The 24,662-nt window shown below is 57.1% G+C and overlaps 1 protein-coding gene and 2 long non-coding RNA genes across 10 annotated transcripts in view; 2 read left to right on the top strand and 1 right to left on the bottom strand.

Annotated features, from left to right (window-relative positions):
- Window positions 1–991: 991 nt before the first annotated feature.
- On the bottom strand, window positions 992–23,878 carry GPRC5C (G protein-coupled receptor class C group 5 member C). 5 transcript variants are annotated; one of them, XM_043455706.1, is made up of 5 exons: window positions 23,854–23,878; window positions 9,094–10,179; window positions 6,193–6,287; window positions 3,945–4,094; window positions 992–2,328 (listed from the first exon to the last, which is right to left on the bottom strand). In XM_043455706.1, exons 2-5 carry the CDS (start codon window positions 10,145–10,147, stop codon window positions 2,296–2,298), a joined length of 1,332 nt encoding a protein of 443 aa, XP_043311641.1. In that variant the 5' UTR covers window positions 10,148–10,179; window positions 23,854–23,878; the 3' UTR covers window positions 992–2,295. The 5 variants fall into 5 exon arrangements, 4 of the variants coding, with proteins under 4 accessions (XP_043311641.1, XP_043311810.1, XP_043311725.1 ...); XM_043455875.1 differs by lacking the exon at window positions 23,854–23,878 and adding an exon at window positions 23,705–23,728; XM_043455790.1 differs by lacking the exon at window positions 23,854–23,878 and adding an exon at window positions 15,936–16,314.
- On the top strand, window positions 4,918–6,614 carry LOC122433451. Its single transcript, XR_006267103.1, has 3 exons — window positions 4,918–5,156; window positions 5,586–5,660; window positions 6,507–6,614. It is a non-coding gene; the product is annotated as an uncharacterized LOC122433451 (long non-coding RNA).
- Window positions 16,136–24,662, top strand: part of LOC122433298 — a 39,612-nt gene continuing 31,085 nt past the window's right edge. For all 4 annotated transcript variants that reach the window (XR_006267080.1, XR_006267085.1, XR_006267078.1 and 1 more), the window contains exon 1: window positions 16,136–16,274. This is a non-coding gene — a long non-coding RNA (uncharacterized LOC122433298). The remainder of the gene's footprint in view (window positions 16,275–24,662) is intronic.

Genomic DNA, 24,662 nt, shown 5'->3' with positions numbered 1-24,662 from the left:
GGGGACCACGTGTGTAACTGCGGGCGGTCGGGCTTGGCAGGTCCTCCTGGCTCAGGGGAGGTTTTGATCGTCCCCGGCTCCAGCTTGTTTTTCCATGAGCCCAGAATTTCACCCAGTGCTTCCCCCTCCCCGCAGCTCATCAAGGAGTAGCAGGAATTAAGACAAAGGTGGGTCCCCTCTCTTGCCCTATCCTTGCATCGCCAGGCCTTGCCTGTTGTGTTTAGGGGGAGAAGGGGAGAGCAGGGAGAGAGTGATCTTGGGCCTGGCTGGTTTGGGAGGCCCGGTCTCTCCTTAGAATAAATCCCCAACCAAGAAAAAAATTCAATTAGAATCAAGCTGTCTTTGTTAGTCTAGAAGGCAAGGAGTTGAATTCAAAATATTAACAAATCCCAGAAAAATTATTTTTTGGGGGGCCCGCCTCGAGGCATGTGGGATCCTAGTTCCCTGACTGGGTTTGAACCCACGCCCCCTGCAATGCGAGCACAGAGTCCTAACCACTGAACTGCCAGGGAAGTCCCAGAAAAATTCTCAATGAACATACAGGGATTCTGCAGTATTGGGCTTCCCTGGTAACTCAGCTGGTAAGGAATCTGCCTGCAATGCGGGAGACCTGGGTTCGGTCCCCAAACGGAGAATAAGTTCATTTAATCCTGAACAGTGATGAAGCCATAACTGCTCCACACGGTTTGACAGAGATGGGTGTGCAATTTACATAGGTGTCCCCTCCACCTGGTTTGGGCCGATGCTGGTTTTTTCCATTGGAGGTTTGTGTGTGATGCAGCTGGATCACCTGGCCCAAGACTGGAAGAAGCAGGGTCATGGGGTACTCTCGAATCCAGGCAGGTCTGAATCCATCAGGAGCCCATCCCTGCTCAAGCCTCACCCGCCGCCAGCCCCCAGGGGACGCAGACTCTGAACAAACCCACATTCACTGCCGGCGGCTCCCCATGGTCGCTTAGCGCTGCCAGGACTCACACATAAGGCTATCAGGTCGAAATGCAAGACAGAGCCTTTATTCATGGCGAGGGGTTTTGGGGCCACTAACCTAGATAGCGAGGCGTTAGGTGCACAGAGCTCCCCTCTTCCTTTTCATCAGAGTAAGTTATACTCCCTTCGTGGAACCGGAAAGCCCAGTGCAAGGATCAGTGGATGGCGAGGGGGTTGTCACACTTGGGGTACAGACCTGCTCTCTGCAGGGTCTGTTCACCCAACTTAGCCCTGGAGAAACACCCCAGTGACGAAAGCAGAGATGCTGGGGGCAGGAGGGTGGCACCAGGGGGCTGTGGGACTGCCCTCGGAGTCAGCACCTGCCTCGGGCTCACCCTCCATCTCCGCACACAGAGGTGAGCTCCACGGGTACACCTGGCGTGGGCTCCTTGGATGAGCCAGCGGCGGTACCCAAGGGCAGGAGGAAACCACGGAGACGACACGACGGAGATCTCCTTCCCCCGAGTCTGAAGCTGTGTGCACATCCTTGTCGGTGGTGCCAGCCCCTTTCAGGTCCCAAGGATGCTCCCACTCCCCTCGGTGGCCGTCAGGCCCTGATGGAGCAAGTTGTAGGTGAAGACGGTAGCACCAGCCCTTCCAGGTGCCCAAGGTGAGGTAGACACCCTGCCATCTGCTCATCGGGAAGTGGCACAATCTTCGGTCGTGGATGTCACTTATCTAAGGGACTGTCCCAAGTCCCACAAGTCTGAGTCCTGGGCCCCCAGTTCATCCCTGAGAATGCAGCCCCACCCCCACCTTGTGTCTTGACGGGACCCAGTTCGTGGAAGGTGTGGGGTGATGATGCTGAGGGGCTCAGAGGCCATTTAAAGGCACAGTCTGTCCAGGCCTTGAGGGAGCTGTGCCCAACTCAACGGCCTTCCGCGGGCCAGGAGGTGGCAGGAGGTTCTGGTGAGAAAGGCCAGGGCCAGCTTCACCGTAGTTTGTCTTCACCTTGGAGCAGAGCGGGACGGACACAGAAAGGTGGCCCTGAAGGATGGTCATCTGGAGAGCCATAGCAGGGGGACGCAGGAGCAGTGTGTGGGGGGAGGGCGTCCAGAGGCAGGCTGGGTGTCTGCAGACTGCTCCTGCGTCTCAAGTCCCTCGGGGACCAGACCAGGAGAGGCCGGAATTGGGGTGGGGGGGGGTGCCCTGAGCCCCAGCCACATCCTCAGAGCTTCACACGGCCCCCGACTCCACCACTCCAGATGGGTGACCTCGGGGCCCTCCCAGCTCCAATGAGAAAGGCCCTGCCCAGCCCACACAGGGAAGAGGACCTCTGAACGCCGTGCGGTCCAGGGAAGAGGGCGTCTACCATCTCGTGCTATTTTGTGGGGACTGAGCCTAAAATGACCAGAAAGAACACGTGTTTGAACTAAAGAAAGAACAAGAACAACAAAAAAAACGCGTCCCCAGGGGGATGGTATAATCTGACATTGAAGAAGTCTGATTTATTTTTTCTTCTGGAAACCTTTCTCCCCCTTCCAACAGAAACATTTTTTTCCCTACAGTCGGTGTCAGAAAATAGTTTCTGGGGAGTTGGGGAGAAATATTCCCAAGCCCAGGAGGGGTTCGCTTAGCAGACCCCTTGCAAAGCCTTGAACTGGTGTCCAAGAGTCAGGGCACCGCTGCTTGTCTGAACCCAGGCCACTGGGACCCGCTAAAAGTCCTGAGAGCTGAAGGCATGGCCGCTTCTAGAGGCTCTGCGGTCTCTCTGGGCCAGTCTGCTTACCTGTCGGGGGAGGGGGCGGGAGAGCTACGTTGGTCACTCAGGCCCAAGACCCTGTGTAACCGTAAGATAGTCTGGTTCTGGGATTTGACTGTGGAAAAGGGAAAGTACCATCCTACCCATCTCTCAGGGTCAGCTCCAAGGATTAAAACACACTGCTGTGGACAAGCTTTACCGCAAAGGACTGAGCAAATGGGGATTTAAATTCCCGCCCAGGAGTGAAACCAACCAGAACCTGGCCCGCCCCCTCCACCTTCCTAAACAAGGGCTGGTCCTCTGAGTCACTCCCCAGCACACACACACCTAGTGACCTGAGAGATGGAGCAGTGGTTCTCCACCTTATCCCCTGACAGCTTCACCACTGTTTCCACGAAGAAGGGCTGAAGTCGCCCGTCTTCCCCTACACATAACACTCCATAGAACCGGCTGCTGCTGGGCCGGCCTTCCCTGGCCTCCATCCCAGTAGACGGGGTCCAGAGGAAAGCGGCCTGGTTTCAGACAAGCCCAGATGCCGGATGAGACCCGAGACGGGAGCCGGGCCGAGAGCCATCCCGATCACACAGGACACAGACCCAGGCTCAGCTGAAGATCCATTCCCTGGAGGGAGGCGTCAGCCCCTTCACCCCTCGACAGGAGAGATGGGCAGTGGCTTTCCTGGGACCTGGACTCAGAGGGAGGAGGAGAAAGAGGGGACACCCACTAGCCAGGGCAGAAGAGCGGGGCATCCGAGACGGTGAGCCCAGATCAGACACGACATTCCCGGAGGAAGGGTTAACAAAGCAGAAACGTGTTTATTAGGCATCCGTGCTCCTCACGGAGGAACACGGCGCAGGACAGAAGCGCCTGCGACGTCTCTCGAGGTTGCAGGAATCTCTCTGAAGACTCCAGAGAACGTAGGTGCTGGCCGGCCGCCACCCCAAGAAGAACAACACTATTTGGCTGGAGCGTGGCCACCGGAGGTGACCCTGGCAGGAAGCTGGAGCTGGCTCCTGGACTCCGCAAACACCGAGGAGCCGGCGGGGGCGCCGGGACGCCCATCCGAACACGGGCAGACGGGGAGGGTCTCCCGGCTGAGACCCACGCCCCGCCCAGGGCCAGCAAGGAGGGAGGGGATGGGGAGAGCGAGCTCCGGGTGGGGTGGGGGAGAAGACCCTCTCCAGGGGCCAGGTCCTCCCATCCGCCCGCCTCTTCCGGGGCCGGCTCAGTCCCACACGTAGGGGTTTCTAAACACCTGAGAGTTTTTGCCTTCCTTGGGCAGCGTGGCCTCCTGGCGGCTCTGGGCCGCGTAGATGTCCTCGGCCCGCAGGGTGGAGTTGGCACTGCCCGTCACCTGGCTGTTGGCGGTGGCCCGCGGGAGGATGACGTCGTACGCTCCATCGGACTGCAAGGAAGAACAGGCGGTCTCACAGCCGGGTTCCGCCGGGGCGGATGCGCAAACAGTCTGCTTCCTGCGGGGCTGTGCCTGCCAGCTCCCCCGCCCCTCCCCATCACCGCCCGCCCCCACCCCCAGCCGGGCCAGGGATGGTGACTCTTAAGTCTGGAGCCGGAGGGGCTGCCCTCTGACGTCCAGCCCCTTATCTCACCCTGCAGAGGGCCGCGCCACGCCTCTGGGCTTGGAAATGAGGTCGGGGGCTTCGCTCAGGGGGAGGCTCCTCCTCTCAAGCCCCATCTCGCTCCCTAGACCGCGGGGCCCAAAGGAGGGTGGGCCAGGCTGAGCTCCTGTGACCCGTCCGGCTCTGCTCCCAGGCTCCGTTCCTCTGGGGGGTCTTTCCCGAGCCCCACCAATGAGGCCACATCCCCCACGGCATCGCAGCTGGTGTGCAGGGCCCGGGATGCGCTTCTCTCTGGCCCCAGGTGTCACGTGTTTAGCAGTCTAATTTAGAGACTTAGAACCCAGATAGTTTGGGGCTGGAGAGTTTTAAGTTTTGGAGACGTAAAAACCCAAATTCGTGGCCTGGATCCTGGTCAGAGCTGCGGTGGTTCTGGGTGGGTGTTCCTGGGTGGGTGAGGCTGAGGCTTTGGTCCCAGGGCCCACCCTGCGGGCAACTTGAGCCCCACCAGCCTCATCCCCAGGCAGAGAGCTGCCACCAGAGCCCTGTAGCTCGGGGGCCAGGAGCTCTTCCATGTACTTGAACCTGGGGTGTGGGGTGTGGGGTGGGTCCCCCCACCCGTTTACTGTCTGCCCCCCCCTCCCTTGTAGCTCCTGGAATAGAGAATCGAGACCCTCGGTTCTCAAGCCTGGCTGTGGGTCACAATCACCTGGACTGTTGAGCCCCACCCCAGGTGAGCTGGTGGCTGTTCAGTGACCCTGATCTGTGACGTCAGCAGATTTCCATGGTCGGTCACTCCCACTGTGACTTGGATAACTCCATGTAATCAAGGTGACGTCACCGAAGCGATGCTAACCATTGGCTCCAGCACACCACCGGCCCTTGTATTTTTAGTAAGTTCCAGGTGCAGTACAGGAGCCTGGCAGGTTACAGTTCATTGGGTCGCAGAGTGGGGACCCAACTGAACACACACACAGCTGATGGGAGTGGTGGGGGCCGAGGGACCATGGTTTTGGAGTCACTGCTAGATAAAACATCTGTTCGTCCAGAGCCTTCCTGAAGGAGCAGTGCTCAATGCACATGGGTAGAGTGGGGCGGCCAGGCGGGGGACCCTGGGCGGCTGGGGGCTGGCAGACCCTGCTCCCACCCTTCTGAGATTCCTCTGCCCTCCCAGCTCCTGGCCACAGCCCGCTCTTGCAGGCCACAGGTTCAGGCCCGGGCCTGGAAGTGTGGGGTGCACTGGCTGCACCCAGCCCCCACGGCTCCAGGCGGGGAGAGGATGAGGACGCCACCCCACTGACCTCCCTGTTTCCTGTTCCCAGCCTCCTGCCAAGGGGGGGTCACTGACCTCTGCGCACAGTGACTGCCAGCCAGCCGGGAGGAGGAACACAAATGGAGTGAGTAAGACTCTAACCCAACGGCTTCCTGTTCCCACCCCCCTCCCTTGGCTAACGGAGCATCTGGCTTCCAGAACCCAGGGGAGGTGTGAAGCTGCGAGTGGCTGCCTGCTGGTGGGGGAAGGGGAGCGGGGGGCCCTCCTGGGACAGCTGTGGCTGTGGAGTCAGGATCCACCCAGACCCGCCATGTGCGCCTCTGTCCACCAGGAACGCACATACCTGGCTGAGGCCCCCTTGTCCCTGCGTGGGGGACAGCGGGCGGCTCCCACCAGCATGAAGAGAGACCGCTCTGAGCATCTGGCCTCAGGGGGTTGTGTGATACCCTGATGATGCGGGGCAGGTAGGCCCCACCGCAGTGTGGCTGAAGGCAGTGGGATTGTCACTCCCAGTTAAACGGCATCGGGGGCCCTGGGTTCCCCAAGGCTGACCCATCGGACGCAGAGTCAGCCTCCTCCCCACCACCTCCACCCACCCTGCCAGCACTGGCCTCCCGGCTCCGGCAGGGTCAGGGGGACCCGGGGACCCCACTCACCGGGGTTTTGTGCATCAGGGTCATCTCAGTGGGCTGGTACATGCTGGTCAGCAGCTGCCCGTTGTACCCGCTGTATGGTGACACCGGTCTCTTAGCTGCAAGGAGACATAGGTGCTGTTCCAGGGCTGGGCTCTCAGCTCCCTTTCCGGCTCTCAAGGGAGGCTCCCCAGGGAGCAGGAAGAGGGACAAGAGGGCTGGGCCAGCCCTGGGGGTGAGGCCATAGGTGTGGGCCCCCCCGCCACTGCAGCCCAGCATCCCTTTGTTTCGATGCACAGAGAGCATGATGTTTGCCTTCCTCTTGGGTTTTCCCGTAGCGCGAGACCCCTTCCTACCGAAAAACGCTCCGTCAGCACCCTTCACATCCCCGTCTGCCCTCCGGGGCCAGAGGCCAAGACGGGCACATGGACCTTCGGCGGCCTTCCAAGATGGCCAGCCTCCAGCTCTGGCCTCTCCCGCTGCGGGCCAGCTGCCAGGCACCGGGGTAAATACAGCAGGGACCCCACCGCCCGAGAGTCTCCATGGGGCAGAGCTGGGTGCTGACCACCCAGGACCCAGAGCCACTGCCTGCCCCCCACACCCCAGGGGACAGAAGGCACATCCAAGCCCCATGGCCCCTTGGCAAGTTTCCAGAACTATTTCCAGCCTCAGAAACACTCCCCTGTGCCATCGGGGCTGTCAATTTCCCGATCTGTCCTGTCCTGGGCGCTGCGGCTGCGGAAAACTGCTGACCATTCCTGGGGTCCGGGGAGCAGGCTGGGCCCTGGGGGCCGGGCCAGCGGTTGCCAGTCTCCGGCCAGCTGATGGCCCCGCGGCTCGTAGGGACCACAGTTCTATAGGGCCTCCTAAGTGCCGGGCTCACTCAATTGATTTTTCCATTTAGGAAAAAAAAACAAAAATAAAAGGAAAAAAACCTCTCACAGCCCCAGAAGTGTTTACCTTGAGGACAAAGGCTGAGAACCCTGGGCCTGACAGTCAGGCAGCGGGCGGGAGGTGAGGTGGGGGCGGCCAAGGCTCCTCCCAACACTGGTCTGTGAGCCTCACCCACCACCCCCTGCCCCGCTCCCAGACGTGGCCCCAGACTGTGCATGTGCCAGGGCCACCCCGGGGCGGGCAGGTCAAAGATCAGCGCTTGGCAGGGTGAGGATCTAGCCTTTCCTCAAAGCTGGGATCACAGGGACCTCAGCTTGCACAGAAAAGGCAGCGGGCTCTGACTCTGCAACCTCCCTGGCCTCTGACCCCTGGCAGAAGCCCCAGAGCTGGTCGGTGCTCCAATCAGGCAGGTCAAGTCTGAAGCCCCCAAACGCCTTGATCAGCACAGGCCAGGGTCAGAGTCCAGGCTTTCCGGGTCACAGCGGATGAAGGGGCTGCAGCCAGCCAGCTAAGAAAGCACACAAGACGCAGGCTACAGGGCGCGTCCGTAAAGGCTCAGCCCTGGCGCTTGGTTGGTGCTCAGTAAACGCTAGTGGTCCTGACGGTGAACCGCAGAAGGCTCCTTCTGCGGGGAGCGGGGAGCATGTCCAGACACGTCTCTCGGAGAACGGCCACCCACTGTTCCTGCCTCCCAGGCTGCTCCTGAGGGGGGCCTGGCCGCAGGCTGCGGGGGCTTCTCTCCCCCACTTCCACCTCCGGGGCGCCCTTAACTCCAAAACCCAAGGCTCTGTTCCTGCCTGGCACCCTGAGTGCTGGTTCTGGAGGAGAACCCCATCCCATTAACAAAGAGCCGGGGCAGGAGCTTGGGGACAAGCTGGTGATGGGAATAGTGGGTGCTGCTTAGGTCAGCATGTGGCACACACACTTTCATGAAAAAGGGAAAATTTTTAACTGAAAAAGCTTTTAAAGGAAGCTAAGGCTATGGATATGTATGTAATAGAAGAACAAGCTCTGGATGGAAAATAATGACAGAAAAATAACAGTAATACACAAAGTTGATAGAGCTAATACAGAACTGATGGCTGATACTTCTGGAGTATTTTCCAAGGGCCAGGAAGATGCAGTAGTTGGGGAATCCCCTGGAGTTCCAGTGGTTAGAACTTTGTGTTTTCACTGCACGGGGCAAGGGTTTGATGCTTGGTTGGGGAACTAAGATCTCCCATGCCACGAAGCATGGCTCAAAAAAAAAAAAAGATGCATTAACTGAATCCTCAAAAGAATCTTATGAAACAGGAAGCACTATTATCCCCATTTTACAGATGAGGAAACTGAGGCACCTAGTGAAAATATCAGTTAATAGTGACCAGTTCTGTGGACAGAAGAGGAAGGAACAGGGTAGAATTAGGGAGACAGTGGAGGGTAATTTTATCCCTAATGTGTCAGATTTTACAATGAAAATACACTGATGAATTACATGAGTATAGAGAAAAAAATCTTCTAAAAAATGGAATTTAGGAACTTGATGGCAGAGAACTCTGGATATTCTCAGGTACCTCCCATTTTGCTCAGGAGACTAGTCCCCAGTCCTGCAATAAGTCACCTGGAATAAAAGAGGACCTGGCAGGGATTCCCCAGCGGTCCAGGGGTTAGGACTTGGGCTTTCACTACCATGGCCTGGGGTTCAATCCCTGGTTGGGGAACTAAGATCCCACAAGCCACATGGCATGGCCAAATAATCATGAAAACAGGCATGGTTGAGTCCGTTTGCTTCACCTGAAACCATTAGTATCACAACACTGTTAATCGAATATCCCCCAATATAAAATAAAAAGCTTCAAAAGATTTTTTTGAGAAATAAAGGGAAGCTTCTTAGAGAAGGAAATGGCAACCCACTCCCATATTCTTGCCTGAGAAATCCCACGGACAGAGGAGCCTGGCGGCCTACGGTCCATAAGGTCACAAGAGTCAAATACAACTGAGCGACTAAGCCACCACCAAGAGGGGACCCGAGGAGGGTGTCCCGTGACCCACCTGAGGCTGGCTCATCCATGGAAAAGGCCTTGTTTTCCACAAACATGCTCTGGCCCTTCTGCTCTTTCAGAATGGTCTCGTAGCCCACGCCTCGGGTGGGGTACAGATCCCCCTGGTAGCTCTGCTCCGGGCTGGACCTGGTCACCTGGGAGACCTCAGGGATGACGTAGAAGAGGACAAAGGCCCAGGCATTCGCGGCGAGGGCGATGGCCAGCGTGGGGTCATCCCACGTGGGGCTGTTGTGCTGCCGGTTGCCGTAGGTGTACATGACGATCCACACCACCCAGATGGCGATGGAGGTGGTCGTGGTGAGCAGCACAAAGACCCCGTGCTTCCGCCAGCGCTTGAAGCGGCCGCACAGGGCCGACCAGGCCCCCGTGAAGGCGCAGAGCAGCAGCAGCATCACGTAGATGAGCGCCATGACAAAGTCCGCGTTGGCGATGGCGCAGGGGGAGATGGCCACCCAGCCCGCGCTGCCGTTGCCCGGGGCATCACCCTCGGTGCTGGCTCCCCGCACCAGTGTGATGATTAGCCACTCCGTGTTGATGATCACCTCCACAAGGCTCAGCAGCAGGGCCACCAGGAAGATCACCCAGCCCCGGGGCCCATGGTTCTTCCGGACCAGGAAGTGGAGGGCCAAGACGTGGGCCACCAGGCAGGAGAAGCAGATGGCGAACAGGACCCCGAAGAGGAAGCGCCGGGAGGCACAGGTGGAGAAGTCGGGCTTCACCACGCAGGCGAAGACGAGGCAGAACAGGCCCAGGGTCCCCAGCAGGAAGAACACCTGGGTTCCCAGCAGACTCCGCTTCTTGGTGTCCTGCACGAAGGGGAGGCTGGCCACGAGGATGATGGTGAGGACGAAGGTGGTGACGACGCCCGCCCCCGCCACGGCTTCCAGGATGATGCCCCAAGCCTCAGAGCGGTCACACAGGTTGTAATAGAGGGGGTTGAGGTCGGGGCTGCAGCCGGGCGGGGCCTGCCCCTGGGCCCGGGCCCCTGGGAGCAGGAAGAGGGGCAGTCCCAGACACGTCAGCACCGCTCTGTGGATGGCCATCCTGGATGCCAGGCCAGGCTCCAGCTGGGTCCCTAGAGGCAGAGGGGAGAAAAGGCAAAATCAGTCCCTGGGGCCAGACCCCGACACACAGGGTGCTGCTCCCCCCCAGTCCTGGACCAGGGCGCATTGATCTTGGGTCTGTCCCTCTGAGCTGCCGAATCCTTTTTTTCTCTCTGTTTTATGGCCGTGCCAAGCGCCACGTGAAATCTTAGCTCCCTGGCTAAGGATCGAACTCAAGGCCCCTGCAGTGGAAGTGTGGAGTCTTAACCACTGGACCACTGGGCAACTTCCCGGAATCCTTCTTTATTTTATTCTTATTTATTTATGTACGTATTCATTTGACTGCACCAGTTGGGGCGTGCGGGGGTCTTCGATCTTTGCTGTGGCACTTAATTGCAGCGTGTGGGATCTAGTTCCCGGACGAGGGATCAAACCTGGGCTCCGTGCATTGGGAGCACAGAATCTTAGCCACTGGACCACCAAGAAGTTCCCAGAATCCTTCTTAACACACGACTCCCAGGACTCATGTCAACTAACCAGAGAGACAAACGAGATGAAGCTCAGCTGTCATTCCTCTTCCCAGGCATGGAAGAGGAGGAAACTGTACTAAATTTTCACCTCCCTCCACCAATTGTAACCTGGACCCAAATATTCCCTAAGCTCTTGCAGCTAGGATGGGGGTGAGGTTTATAAGCATGTTCGCTAAGCACTCAGCTCCTCTCTGCCCCGGGACTTCCAGAGTTCAGATGGCCAGCCACTTGCCCCTCCACCCTGTCCCTGTGATACCCAAGTCCACAGAGAAGCAGCCATGCATTCATTCATTCAGTGAGTATTTAACAAGCGCCAGGAACAGGTACAAACTGCTACCAGAAAGTGAAGAGATGACTGAAAGGTTGTATGTATCAACACTTTGCCCCGATGTCTTCCTACCACTGACCCTTTTTGCCCTTCACTTTCCCACTTTTAGTTCCAATGCGTCTCTTCAACACTTCTCTTCGGAATTCAAGTTCCTTGGAAGCTCAAGTTGTTAAAGAGTCTCAAGGATAAAATTTAACAAATTTCCCAGTTAGGGAGTTAATGACTTAACGCAAAAATCCTCCTATGAGGCATTAACATTTTAAAAGCAAGAACAACGCAAGGGCAAAGCAAAAACCAAAGGAATTAATCTGTAATGGAAGACATCAAGACCCTGTAGCTAGAAGGCAAGAAGGCTGTCTTTTATTTGTACTGTACTCAAGTATATGGTTGGTAAACCTGCCTCTTCGACCCAGGAACTTTCCAGGACAGCAACCAAGCTTTCCTGGGCTATAGTGACTACTAGTGGCTGGGAGGGGAATGGCATGATCCTACTCCCTACCTTTCTTCTGCTTTGAAGGTGGAGGGTAGGTTTGTACCTCAGTAACCCTTTGGAGTTTTCCTGGTGGCTCAGACGGTAAAGAATCTGCCTGCAATGCAGGAGACCTGGGTTCGAACCCTGGGTTGGGAAGATCCCCTGGAGAAGAATGGCTACCCACTCCAGTATTCTTGCCTGGAGAATCCCATGGACAGAGGAGCCTGGCAGGTTATAGTCTGCAAGGTTGCAAAGAATTGGACACGACTGAGCAACTAACACACCACAACCCTTTGGAAAAGGAAATGGCAACCTGCTCCAGTGTTCTTGCCTGGGAAATCCCATGGACAGAGGAGCCTAGCAGGCTACAGCCCACAGGGTCACAAAGGAGTCGGACATGACTTATTGACTAAACAACAACAAAACCCTTTAATGTTTCCACTGTTCCTGGCTGATTAATGTCTAACAGGCAGAGAAAACTGACTCTCCATAATTGATAAGGGGAAGGACACTGCTACTAAGTCAGGGAAAATAAAACTCACAAATTGAGACTCATATAATAAAAAGATCATCAACTTTCAAAGTCCTTCAAGATATCCTACATGCCCTTTGAAAATAGTTTAGGTCTCTCAGTGTTCCTGGCTCCCACCTCATCTGTCAATTAAAGCTTGCTTTTCCCCAAACAACCCTGACCATTAATTTTTAATAAATTAACAATCTTATGTGAATTTACCATATTGTTTTCCTAAATAAATGGTACCATAACGCAGCTAGTTTCGCTCGACTTCAACACAAAAGCATGTTTTCCCTACATCATGACTTAAATAAGCTTCTGTAGGGGAGTTTGCGTAATCGTAAATCAATAAGGCACACACTGTACTTTATTTACAATGACTCGGAAGAGAAAAAAGGAATCGGAGCGGGCTAATGGATAAGGTGTATTGAACCATTCCAGGAGATAATTTATGGATAACATGCTAAGGGATTCTAAGCACTCAAGCCCATCTTGGGTGTTTCTGTCTCACAGCCAAGCAGCTAGAACTTGGGGTGAAGCTGTGGTACTGAACCCTGAAAACGGTCACTCAGACTTAGCCTCCAGCAATCTGTGCATCTTCGAGAACTGCTCATCCCACCTCCCTCCTCCAGGTTCCAGTTTACAACAATTATTCCAAATCAGCAATTCACTGTGCGTCTTGCGGGGACCAAGCCCAGTAGTTCTCTGAGATGCACAGTGAAAAAATACAAAGATGAACACACACAATCCCTGCCATAATGTTATTTCAAATCGAAAAGAGAGAAAAGATAGGTCCATAAGCAAACCACCCAAGGAGGAATCAGGTAAAGAGCCACACAAAAGAATCGACCTCCGGAGAGGGAAAAGTGATACAGGAACACAGAGGAGGATCCAGGGTGGAGACACCTCTCAACAGCACTTTATTCAGATTCTAATCAAATTCACCAATTTGTACGTATGAACCGAGTTTGTAAAGGGAGGTTGCAGCTGGCTGGCGACAGATTAGAGACGCTCTAATTAGGAACAGATTAGGAGTTCGGGGCATGACTCTAAAGGCAGTGGGGGCCACTGAAGGCTGTTTTTCGCACAGTGAGGGCATTACCAGGGTTGTGCTTTAAGATCTGAGTCTGGAAAAAAGCATTGGCAATCCATTTGCTGAGGACACATTCATCCCTAGTTAAAGACAGAGGCCAAAGGTAAGGCCTAATGGAGGTTCTTACCCAAATAAAACCCAAGGCCTGGGGACTTTGCTGGTGAGCCAGTGGTTCAGACTCCGCCTTGCAATGCAGGGGTGCAGGTTCGATCCCTGGTCAGGGAACTAAGATCCCACATGCCACGGAGCAACTAAGCCTGCACTCTGGTGCTCAGGCGTCACCACTACTGAGCCCGTGAGCCGTAAGTCGAGAGTCGTGCACCGCAATGGAAGAGCCCTCATGCAACTAAGACCCGACGCACCCACATAAATAAATAAAGATTAAAAAAAAAATCTAAATCCTGGTTGGATTCAGGGGAAAGGATACTAAGCCCATGCTACAAGTTCAAATCTCCTAACGGTCATTTCATTACCAAAACCCAAGCCAGCTCCCATTTAGTCCTGGGACTCCTATGTCAACCCTTCTTCTCGGTCTGTCTTGCTCTTAGAGCCCATACCTGCTGGTACCCCACCAGAATCCAGCACCTCAAAGGAACTTGGGCCAGGGCCAGAGCAGCTTCACAGCCCTCACCCCAGTTTCCTTCTCACTTCGTTGTTGGTCCCGATCTTATGCTTTAAGCCCGCTGGACCCAGCAACATGGGAACCTGGATGTGGGTGAGTGGGGAGAGAGGCTCGCACCAGCTCAGGTGGGAAGACTGGGCCAGCTGGGCCTGGCTCTTGTCCACTGCCTGGGACAGCGACCCCTGGAGGCCAGTGGGAGACTTCAGGAGCTCGGCCCAGGGTCCTTCAACATCCAGGAATGCAGATTAAGCCAGTTAAGGGATGCCATTTTTGAAGATGGTGGCAAGGGGGAAAGGATTTGGATGAAACGAACCAGCTCCGTCTCCAGACTCTCCACCCTGCGGGTCCCTAGAGCCTGCATTTCTAGCCCATCTTCTGAGCCTCTATGGTTAGAATCGTGTGTGTGCGGTGTCTCCTTCACCTGGCTTTAAGGTCTACCAGAGTGAGCAAGATGTGTTTATCTTAGCATCCCCTGCAACATCGAGTCTTGCACTGAACATAGGAGGCATTGGAAAATCGTTCACTGAACACAGTGGGTGCTCATTTCTCCCCCATCCCAGCCCTGCCTCCTCCTCTTAGAGTGACTGCCTCTGCTCTAAGGTTCTCAGTAGGACCAAGGAGGGGGACCCCCTTCCACCCCGTGAGTGCTCCCCAGACCATGGCTGCAGCCCAGTCACGCTGCAGATTATTTTCAGGACAAAGGAGCCCTTTTGCTTCACCTCCCTGGAATCAGTTGTACAAATATTTTTAATCACCTCTGAAATCGGCCTTTCCCCAGGCTCAGTCACTCTGCCCCCATCTCGGGTCTGAGTTGGCCCAGTCGGGTTCCGGAAACCCCTCCTCCCTCTTTCCCTCCGCAGACTGGTGGGCTCCGAGGCCCAGCCAGCCCCGAGTGGGCTTCACTGGGCAAGGATGAGGCAGCCAGCCACAAGCAAGCCCGAGAAACATCCTGAAAAGAGGCACCGGAGCCTCTCACCTTGCCGGCCTGGTCTGTCTCCCCCGCTCAAGGGGGCAGAGGAAGATACAGACCCACAGCCAGCGGTTACCTTCAAGAGTACCATGGCCAGGTAGAGGCTCCGCGCAGAGAGCCACTGAGCAGCCCAGGGAGAGGGACGGATGGCCCGCTGACAGCCTCCCACCGCCTCCCCGCTCCAGGTTAGGTCCTGCCATCTTCCTCCTCTGCTCTGGGGGCTCTGGCGTTTAAACCAACCAATCGGAGGAGGAGTCAGAGAGGCCTGTAAGGAGCTACCTCTGCGCCCAAGTTGCTGCGGGGAGTGAAGAGGGGGGGTTAGAGGGCTTCCGGGAACCCCAGCCTACACCCTCACACTCGAGGGTGAGCATCTGGCCCCCAACTGCCTGAGCGTTCAGAAACACGTGAGTCCACAACCCAAGGGTCCGCTCTAGAGAGCCACTCCGGAATGCGCCCCACCCCCAGCGGCACGCCCTCCCCCAGCCACACAAAAAGGCTCCAGGAGGGACCTTCCAGGAGCACAAAACCCAATTTGAACACAGGCCGGTCCCTGAGTTTTAGGACCGAGAGCGTGGAGTTTTCAAATGATCGCGTTTGGCGGGGTTTAAAACTGTGGGTCGGGGCAGGAGCGCCGCAACTCCACCTCCGCGGCGGGGAAGGGCGCAGAAGAGCCCCCGGGTGGGGGAGGGGCGGGCGAAGGGAAAGGTTCTAGAAGCCACGATGCCAAAATGCGAGAGTTTAACGACGGACCGAAATCCCGAACTTGGCGCAGGAAGATTCCGAGCGCTCCCCTCCCTGATCCTCCCCGGCCCCGGGGTCTACACCCACACTCCCCGGGATGGCGGAACCGAAAGAGCAGGGTGCAGCCTCTCTCCCGTTCCCTCCGGTCCCCAGAAACCTGCCCTCCCGATCCACGGTCGCGGGCAGCGGAGAGGACGCCGGCCCGCAGGTCACTGTTGGCCGCGGCCCCGCGCAGCGAGGCTGCGAGGGCGGAGGGGGCGGTCCTGGGAGACCCCGACCGTGGAGTTCGCCCTCGCCGCCAACTCGGAGCCGCGGGGCCGGGCTTCCCGCACCCCCCAGTCCCCAGCCGGCTGGGTCTGGAAAGTTTCTGCGATCGAGTGGAGTCGGAGCGGCGCCCTCCGTCCCCCGGTTCTCCCAACCCCGGGCCTCTACCCTCGCCCACTCCCCACCAGCCCGACCCGACCCTACTCTTCCCAGCGGCGGGCGGGAGGGCGGAGCGAGCGGGCAGCAGCCCTTACCTGGGACGCGCCGCCGGCCCAGCTCCGGCGCGGCGTTTGGGGCCAACTCCAGGCGGGGCGCGAGCCGGGCGGGGAGGGACTCGGCGCAGGGCGCGGGGCCAGGCCCAACCCTGGCCTGAGGTGGCGGGGCACCGGCGGGGGATCGGGGCGCAGGGCCTGCCTCAGCGGGACCCGGCGCTGGCTGCGCTCCTGCGCTCGCTCTCGCGCTGGCCTCTCCGGGCGCTCGACTCCTTTCTCTCGGCGGGGGTGGGCCGACGCCTGCATCGCCGTGACATCACCTCCATTCAGGCGCTTATCGGGCGCCCGCGGGGCTCCAGGTGCGGGCTGTCCGCTCACAAGGTAACAAAGCCCTGCCGGCCCTCCCCCCAGCCCATCCCCGACTCACCTCCGGGCTCCGACTAGACGCCCCTTCCGGCTCCGGAGCGAGATCGGAGTTTCTGGCCCAGCTGGCGGGTGGGTTGTTGCTGTTTACTGCCACGCCCCCGCACGCGGGCGCGCGCGCACTCACGCGCACACACTTGGAAGACTCGGCTTTCGCTCCGGAAAGCGGCTTGGGGAGCGGCCCCACACAGTTCGCCCGAGGGCTCTCGGTCTCCGTGAGTCCCAGCGCGCGCACACACGAGCGACGCGCGGGGGCCACCTTGGTGCGTCTCTCTGGGGCGGACACCTAGCCTTTGTCACCTTCCTCCTGGCTCTCCCGGGAGACGCGCGCGGGGCACATTTCGCCGCCCCGGACTAGAACGAGGGGCACACTCAGTCGCAAAGTCGATGTCTTTGTCACGCCTTCTGCGCCCCCTGCCCTATCCGAGCTTGCACATGTGGACACAACACACACCGAGTGTCTTGCACGCGCGATCCTTCCCCCGCACCTGGGTCACCTACTGTACGTGGGAGCTCCACCCCGCGCGCCCCTAAGCGCGGTGGGCCGGGCCCAGAACCACTGGGGACAGCGGGCAGAAGTATTCGTGGGTCCGAGTGCCCCGCGCCCCTGGTCTCCTGGGATCGTTCCGGACACGGTCCACCTTAGCGCGCGCTCCCCTCCCTGCGTCCCGGTTCCCGTCCCAACCTGTCCCCATTAGCCGTCACGGCTCAGTTCCCCAAGGTACAGTGTTTCACCCGGCCCCCGCGGCCTCTGCGCTCCGGGACACGCCAGCCTGACCGCGGAGTCCTTCCCCTCCCGCCGCCCGGGGACTTTTCCGAGAGTTCGAGCACCTCCCCTCCCCGTACCCCACCCGACTCCCAATCCACCGATCAGCTGGTGGCCACCCTTTCCCCTCCGGCGTCAGGGATCGGGCGAAAGGGAACTGTAGAAACGGGGAAGCGAATCCAATCTGGGATCGCCACGGCCCAGTAAACAAGAGATTTCCCGGCCGCCTTCCCGCTGGGGCTACGGGCGGCACGGGAGGTGGGCTGCCGCAGTGGGGCCCAGTTGGCAAGCGCGGGAGGCCCAGAGGGGCCACGGCGCACCGAGAAGGGAGTGGTTGTTGGGCCTGGCCGGAGCCCAGGGGACCGCGGAGGCAAGGCTGGGCGCCGGGTCTCCGGGGTGCTAGTTCTCCTGACGCCGAGTTGCCTGGAGGATCGCCAGCAGAGCGGGGTCGGAGCCAGCCGGTGGCAGGGCGGTTGGCTTGGCGTGTGGGTTCTGCCCGGAGCGCCTGGGAAGGGGGCGGGGAGGGAAGGGGAGGCGGCTGGTCGCGGGCCAGGGGGTAGCAAGATAGGGGAGGGCGCAGGGAGAAGGGAGGTACCTCCCGGGCTGTTTGTTTGCCTGCCTCAATCTATGACAGCCAGAAGTCAAACTCCCTGAAACACCCCGAGGGATAAAGCCTAGGTTTGCCCTGCCGCCTGGGCTGGCGTTGGGGCCCCGGTTTTCTAGAATTCTGTCTCTTTCTGTGCCTGGCCTTCGCTGGCCGACCTGGGGAATGGGGTGAACACTGAATTGTTTCAGTTCTTTCCAGTATGAAGAGGAAGAGGGATTTGGGCTGCGGAGTTGTGACTTAAGTCTCCTTTCCCCAGCTCCCTCTCCCACCCCACCTTTCAGGGACCCCAAAAGTGAGGGTGTGCAGCCGCTTGTAAGGGCCAGACAGTGGGGACCAGCCTGAAACGGGGAGCTGAAAGTCAGAGCTCCCTCTCTGGCCTCCGACCTTGTTGTTGTTCAGTTGGACTCTGTGACCCTGTGTGCTGTAGCCCACCAGGCTTGTCTGTCCTTCACTATCTCCTGGACTTTGCTTAGATTCTTGTCTATTGAGTTGGCGATGCTATCTAACCATCTCCTCCTCCGTGGTCCCCTCCTCCTTTTGCTCTGGCAAGTTTTCATTAACTAGGCAACCAGTGCTGAAACCAGTTTGCTGGGAGGGGTCCCTCATTAGCATATGTTTAAAGCCGGTTCAGAGAAGGAAATGGCGACCCACTCCAGTATTCTTGCCTAGAAAATCCCATGCACCAAGGAGTCTGGCTACAGTCCATGGGGTCACAAAGAGTTCAACACGACTGAACAGCTGAACAACAAAGCCAGTTCAGGACTTCCCTGGCAGCTGAGTGGTTAAGATTTGGCTCTTAATATTCAGGGGGCACAGATTTCAATCCTGGGGGAGGAACAAAGGTACCAATGTCACATGGTGCAGTCAAATATGTATATATATATATATTATATACCATACACCATTATATTAACACCAATATATGCCATACTACATATACATATATGTATATATAAATAGTGCAGTTCTGTCCCTCAGTCATGCCCTACTGTTTGCGACCCCATAGCACACCAGGCCTCCCTGTTCATCACCAACTCCGGGAGCTTGCTCAAACTCATGTCCGTTGAGTCAGTGATGCCATCCAACCATCTCACCCTCTGTCATCCCCTTCTCCTGCCTTCAATCTTTCCCAGCATCAGGGTCTTATATAAATAATATATATACTATTGGGGCTTCCCTGATGGTCCAATGCTTAAGAATCCATGTGTTTCTGTTGCAGGCAGAGCAGGTTTGATCCTGATTGGGGGAATAAGATTCTGCATGCTGGGAGGGGTAGCCAAAAAATAAATTTTTTTAAAAAGCCAGTCTAAGGAGTCTGGGAAAGGGGTGGGGGTGGAGTAGTAGGGAGGCTGGGAGACAAGTGACTTCAGGGAGACACAGGTGAATTCTAGATTTGTCTCAATTGCTTCCGAATTTGGGGAACCTCTTCACCCTCCAGAGACCTCTCCTATGAAGCAAGTCTACCTCGGTCTCTCTGGGCACAGGGAGGGGTCAGGCTGGCGTAGGTGGTGCCTGGCCACCGGCTGACGGTGGTCTGGAAACTGGCTGGACACCTCAGCGGCTGAACCCCGCCCTCAGCCGGGCCTGCCACAGTGGTGGATACGCGGGGCGGTTTCTGAGAACGGTTTGTTCAGGTCCTTCCCACCCCATCTCATCTGGAACAGGATCTGCCTTCAGAACAAAGCAAGGCCCCAGAGGCAGATGTCCTGGGGCTTCTGAGGCTGCTGGGTCCCTGATGCCCTTGGCTTTAGTTCCCCAGGGCCTGAGGGCCTGTCCCTGGGCAGAGCTCAGGAGTGGAAATCCTGAGAACTCCACCCCGGCCCTGAGAGCCAGACCACGTGGGCGCTGCTGGACACAGCCAGTGAGCAGAAGAGACATTCCTCTGCGGGAGGTGCCGTGGCCTCAGAGACCCCGACCACAGGCCCATCAGTGCCCCCAAATACCCTTTACTCAATTTAACAACCCACAGCAGCTTCCCTGGTGGCTCAGATAGGAGAGAATCTGCCTGGAAGGCAGGAGGCCTGGGTTTGCTCCCTGGGTCGGGAAGATCCCCTGGAGAACGAGATGGCTAGCCACTCCAGTATTCTTGTCTGGAGAATCCCATGGACAGAGGAGCCTGGCAGACTATAGTCCATGGGGTCGCAAAGAGTCTGACAGAAAATAAATAAATTTAAGAAAAAAGAGAGTCCAACACAACTGAGCGACTAACGCTTTCACTTTCAGGCGTGTAAGCCTTTATGGACACCCGCCTTCACCAAGAGATAACACTCTGACAAGTGGTCCCATATATCTAGTATTTTGGTCATCTGAGGCGAACAGATAACTCATTGGAAAAGTCCCTGATGCTGGGAAAGATTGAGGGCAGAAGGAGCAGAGGGCGTCAGAGGATGAGATGGCTGGATGACATCACCAATGCAATGTGAAGTTGGGCAAACTCCGGGAGGTGGTGAGGGACAGGGAGGCCAGGTGTGCTGCAGCCCATGGGGTCGAAAAGAATCGGACACGACTGGACGACTGAACAACAATAGCTCGTAAGGATACTACCCACTGGCTGTTCCGAGAGATCTTGGATGAATGGGTTGTCTGGGTGGTGTCTGTAATCCCTCCCTCTTAGTATGGTTCACAAATTCCTGCTGGCCGCTGGCCAACTGAAACTACCTTTATTCACTGGAGTACTTCCTTTTTTGAGCCATATGAGTCTAAGCTACTGACAAGGCCCAGGATGGAGTGCAGCTTTGCCACCTGCCAATTGTATGACGTGGACAAGCCACTTCCCCTCTCTGAGCCCCGCTTTACTGGAAAGGGGGCATGATAATACCACCCCCCATCTTGCTGTCACATCCAGATAAAGCCACGTCTAGAATGTTCCTCACACAAGCCGGGCACTCACAGGTGCTCAGAGGTCAGCCTCTCCATTCCTAGTCCATCCTCTTTCAATCTCAGCCCTGCTGGTTAAAGAAGCCTAGCAGTGGAAATTCCCCAGCAGTCCATTGATTAGGACTCTGTGCTTCCACTGCCGAGGGTCTGGATCCGACCCTAGTTGGGGAATTAAGATCCCACAAGTCTTGCTTTGCAACAACAACAAAAAAGAGGCCCAGGGCTCCCCTGGTGGCTTGGATGGTAAAGAATCCACCTGCAGTGCGGGAGACTGGGTTCGATCCCCGGGTTGGGAAGATCTCCTGGAGGAGGGCATGGCAATCCTCTCCACTGTTCTTGCCTGGGAAATCCCATGCGCAGAGGAGCCTGGCGGGCTACAGTCCTTGGGATTGCAGAGCTGGACACGGCCGAGCGACTAAGTACAGCACAGTACAAGAGTGTTTCACTCAAACTCCTGCAGAAGCTGCTTCTCCAACATCCCCTGGTCCCCACTGAGCTGAGGGTTGGGCCCTGGGCTCCCTGACAGGCAGGTGCCTGGAATCTTGTGCTTGGAGACCGAGTGCCCGCAGCTGGCTGGCAAACAGATTTTACATTTGACCCCTCCTTGCTCCCGGGCTCACGCTGACCGGTTACTGCCCAAGCTGCTGTGTCTGGCCAAGTTTCCTCTTCTCTCCAACTCTTCAGAATGCCTGCTTGGAAAGTCTGGTACCACCTGGTATTTTATTTTGAGAGGACCCACGTACCAAGATGGCCCTTTGAGAAGCAGGAAGCCGGGGGCCAGGGAACAGGCCAGGTAAACACGGGTTTGCCACAGCCCGCTGCCCGTGGATGACCTGGAAGTGGGCCTTGGGCAGAACCTGCTGGAACATCACGTGGTCCTGAGCCCATCCACGGCGGCTGCGAAATCTGCTCTCCCCGCTTCCCTGCCCACGGCTCAGTGGCCACTGACCAGCTCCCGGTGGAAAGAGAGAGCTAGGTTTTCTGAGCTGCCCGGGTCTGAAGAGCCCCCACCGAGAGACTGCGTGAATCAAGGAACCAGGGTCGCGGCCAAGAGTCCAGGCATTCAGAGCCCTCAAACCCACCCCACTCGTCCCCCAAACAGAAAAGAAATGTACACAGTGTTTTGTCCCCCTTCCCTCCTTCAGAAAGAGTCTCCCATCGTCCCCCGTTCCACCCCCCAATCCCGTCACTGTTGTGAGAATATTTCAGGGTGGGAGCAACCCGCCCATTGGGGTTACATGCACCCAACCTGATCACCCCGCTTGCAGCCTTCCTTCCACTCCCGGACACCTCCAGTCACCTGCAAACCCCCATCTGCTGTGGGACAGTCACTGACGTCTCCCTGGCGTTCTTGGCTCCTCAAACTCTCCCTGACTCCCGGACGTGCGTGCTAAGTCGCTTCAGTTGTGTCCGACTCTTTGCGACCCTATGGACAGTAGCCTGCCAGGCCCCTCTGTCCATGGGATTCTCCAGGCAAGAATACTGGAGTGGGTTGCCATGCCCTCCTCAAGGGGAGACCCAGGGATCGAACCTATGTCTCTTATGTCTCCTGCACGGGCAGGTGGGTTCTTTACCACTCGGGCCACCTGGAAAGACTTCACTGGCTCCCACTGCCCCTAAACTAAGACCAAACTCCTTTGCTCAGCGGCATTCAAGGCCCTTGCAACGTCCCATCCCTCCTATTCCCCACAGGAAATAGCCATCCCAGCCTGAGGTCAGTTCTGAGTCTGGCCACGGGACAGGCCTTCCTGTGGCTTCACTCACGCTGTCCCCCACTCTCAATCCAGGACACTGACGCCTGTCCTCTCTGAACCAATCCCCCTTTAAAGCCCCCTGCTTCTCCCAGAAACTTTGGCCGGTGACCCCACTCCATAGCATAGACCACCCCACCCTGCTCTCCCAAAGCTTCCCCTCTAGCACGAATTGAACGATTCTGCCCTGCTTTGCACGGTTAATTGTTTTATATATAGATACCTGGCTTCCCTCATTCTGTGATAGGCTCAGTGGGGAACGGATTTCATGCCTAGCTGCCCTGCAGCCCTGGAATAAGGCTCTGTACATACAGTAAATTGGGTGGAATGATTGGAATGATTGGCCAAGACCTGAGGGTTGCTGGGGGCCTTCTCTCGGGGGAAGGGGCAGACTCCGGGTCTAGACTTGGACTTGCTGCTGCCCTGAGCCCCACACTCAGATCCCTGGCTCTCTCTGGCTCCCAGAATCCCAGGCCAAGATACTCAGACAAACACTAGCTGGTCTGGTAACCCAACACCCATAATAGTTTATTTCTGTGTTGTTGTTGTTTAGTCTCTAAGTCATGTTTAACTCTTTGCGACCCCATGGACTGTAGCCCACCAGGCTCCTCTGTCCTTGGGATTTCCCAGGCAATACTGGAATGGGTTGCCATTTCCTCCTCCAGGGGATCTTCCAACTGTACAATTTCCCAAGAATCTTCTGTATATATTTGATCTTAACAACCCTAGGAGTTCAAAAGGTAGACATTATCTCCATATTAGAGATTTAAAACTGAGGTTCATATAGGCTAAGTGACTAGCCCTGGATTAGAATCCACTGGTTTTAACTCCACTGAACTGGCTCTTCACTGTTCTGTGCCCCAAAGCACTTTTGCCGTATCTCTCTGTAGCTCATTTTCTGAGCTCTGAACGTTCATTTACGTATATGTCTTCCTTCCTCCACCAGGATGTAAGCTGTTCTCCTGAAAGATGTGTGCCCAAGCCTCCTTGCGTCCCTTGGTGCCTTGCCCCTTGTAGGGCCTCGATCAGTATTTGCGAGGGAATAAACAGATGAAGCGAAGCACCTGCATGGGCCATCACAAGAGGGACGCTGGCAACAGAGCCGGCCTGCTCTCTAGCCTGCAGCCTCCCTTCTTAGCCATCCTCCCATCTCCCAACAAAACTGTCACCTTCAGAAGCCGGCCTCGTAAGGGCGCTGCCCTAGGCAAGTGCCCGGCCTGCAGCAGGGCGCTGGGTCTGCCTCTCTGCCCCGTCTCCCTTCTTCAGGCCTGTTCTCCCGTGGCCTCCGGCCCACTGTGGGCACATCCTCTCTGCATGCGCTGCAGCCCGCCCCGCCTTCAGGGCCCAGGTTCACCAGCCTCCCCAGCCACCAGCTTGGATCACCTACCAGCATTCCAAAGACCCAGCCTCAGCCTGCACCCCCTTGCCTGGGATTTGAGGGCCCCTTGACTCTTAAAGTCAGCCAGGACCCTGAGGGGACGGGGTGGGGGTAGAGAACCAGAGTGCCACAGGAGAGCCAGATGTGCCCGCACTCACCAGAGCCGGCGCCTCTGCTGCCGGGGCAGGGCCGGCCAGCTGGCATCTGGGTGGAGCTTGGGCCCAGCTGTTGCTGGCGCCGCTTGAGGCTTGACTCCGGCTCGCTCGCCGGAAGCCCAGCCGCGGTGCGCCAAGGCCTCTGGGAACCGCGCTGTGCTATTCTGGGACGGTGATGGAGCTCCGGGACGCCTGGCAGCGGCTGGAATTTCAGCCCCTTTGGTCTGGGCGCTCTTGGCCTCCCCTCTGATGACAAGGCAGAGTTCGGTCAGGACGCCAAGTTCAGAACCACTGATGGTGCATTTGAGGGTCTTAATAGCAGCTGTGGTTTTGCTAAAGTGGGGCCTGGCGTACACGATCTATTCTTCAGCCCTCCGAGACGACGGCCTTCATTCTTGCTGTCACTCACACCCACGACCCGTGGTCGTTTTCCGTTAGTTTTTTTGTCCGCGATGTAACCACCCACCCCGCGACGTTAACCCATCCCTGCATTCTGATGCAGTGGCTCAGGTTAAACCCAGTGGTAGGTCTCTGAAAGCCGCCTTCCTTCCTTCCCTCCTGCCCTCCCTTCCTCCTCCTTCCTTTCCTTCCTTCCTTCTTTCTTGAGTTGACCCTGGAAGACTTGCTTATATAGTGTAAAACAATCAAGTATGAAGACTGAGTTTGGCTGACAACAGATTAGAGTCATAATCGAAACCAATTTACCACAAAGTTAAGCCCCCGTGATTAACCTGTCTGGGGAGAGCCCTCCGAGAAGCCTCCTGAAACAATGCCCAGCCTCCGTGTGGGAACTGGAGGCCAGGCTGGGGGAG

Source organism: Cervus canadensis, chromosome 1, assembly GCF_019320065.1.
Source record: "Cervus canadensis isolate Bull #8, Minnesota chromosome 1, ASM1932006v1, whole genome shotgun sequence".
Taxonomy (NCBI): Eukaryota; Metazoa; Chordata; class Mammalia; order Artiodactyla; family Cervidae; genus Cervus; species Cervus canadensis.
The sequence above is the reverse complement of the archived record's forward strand: the minus strand, read 5'-3'. Positions and strand labels throughout refer to the sequence as shown.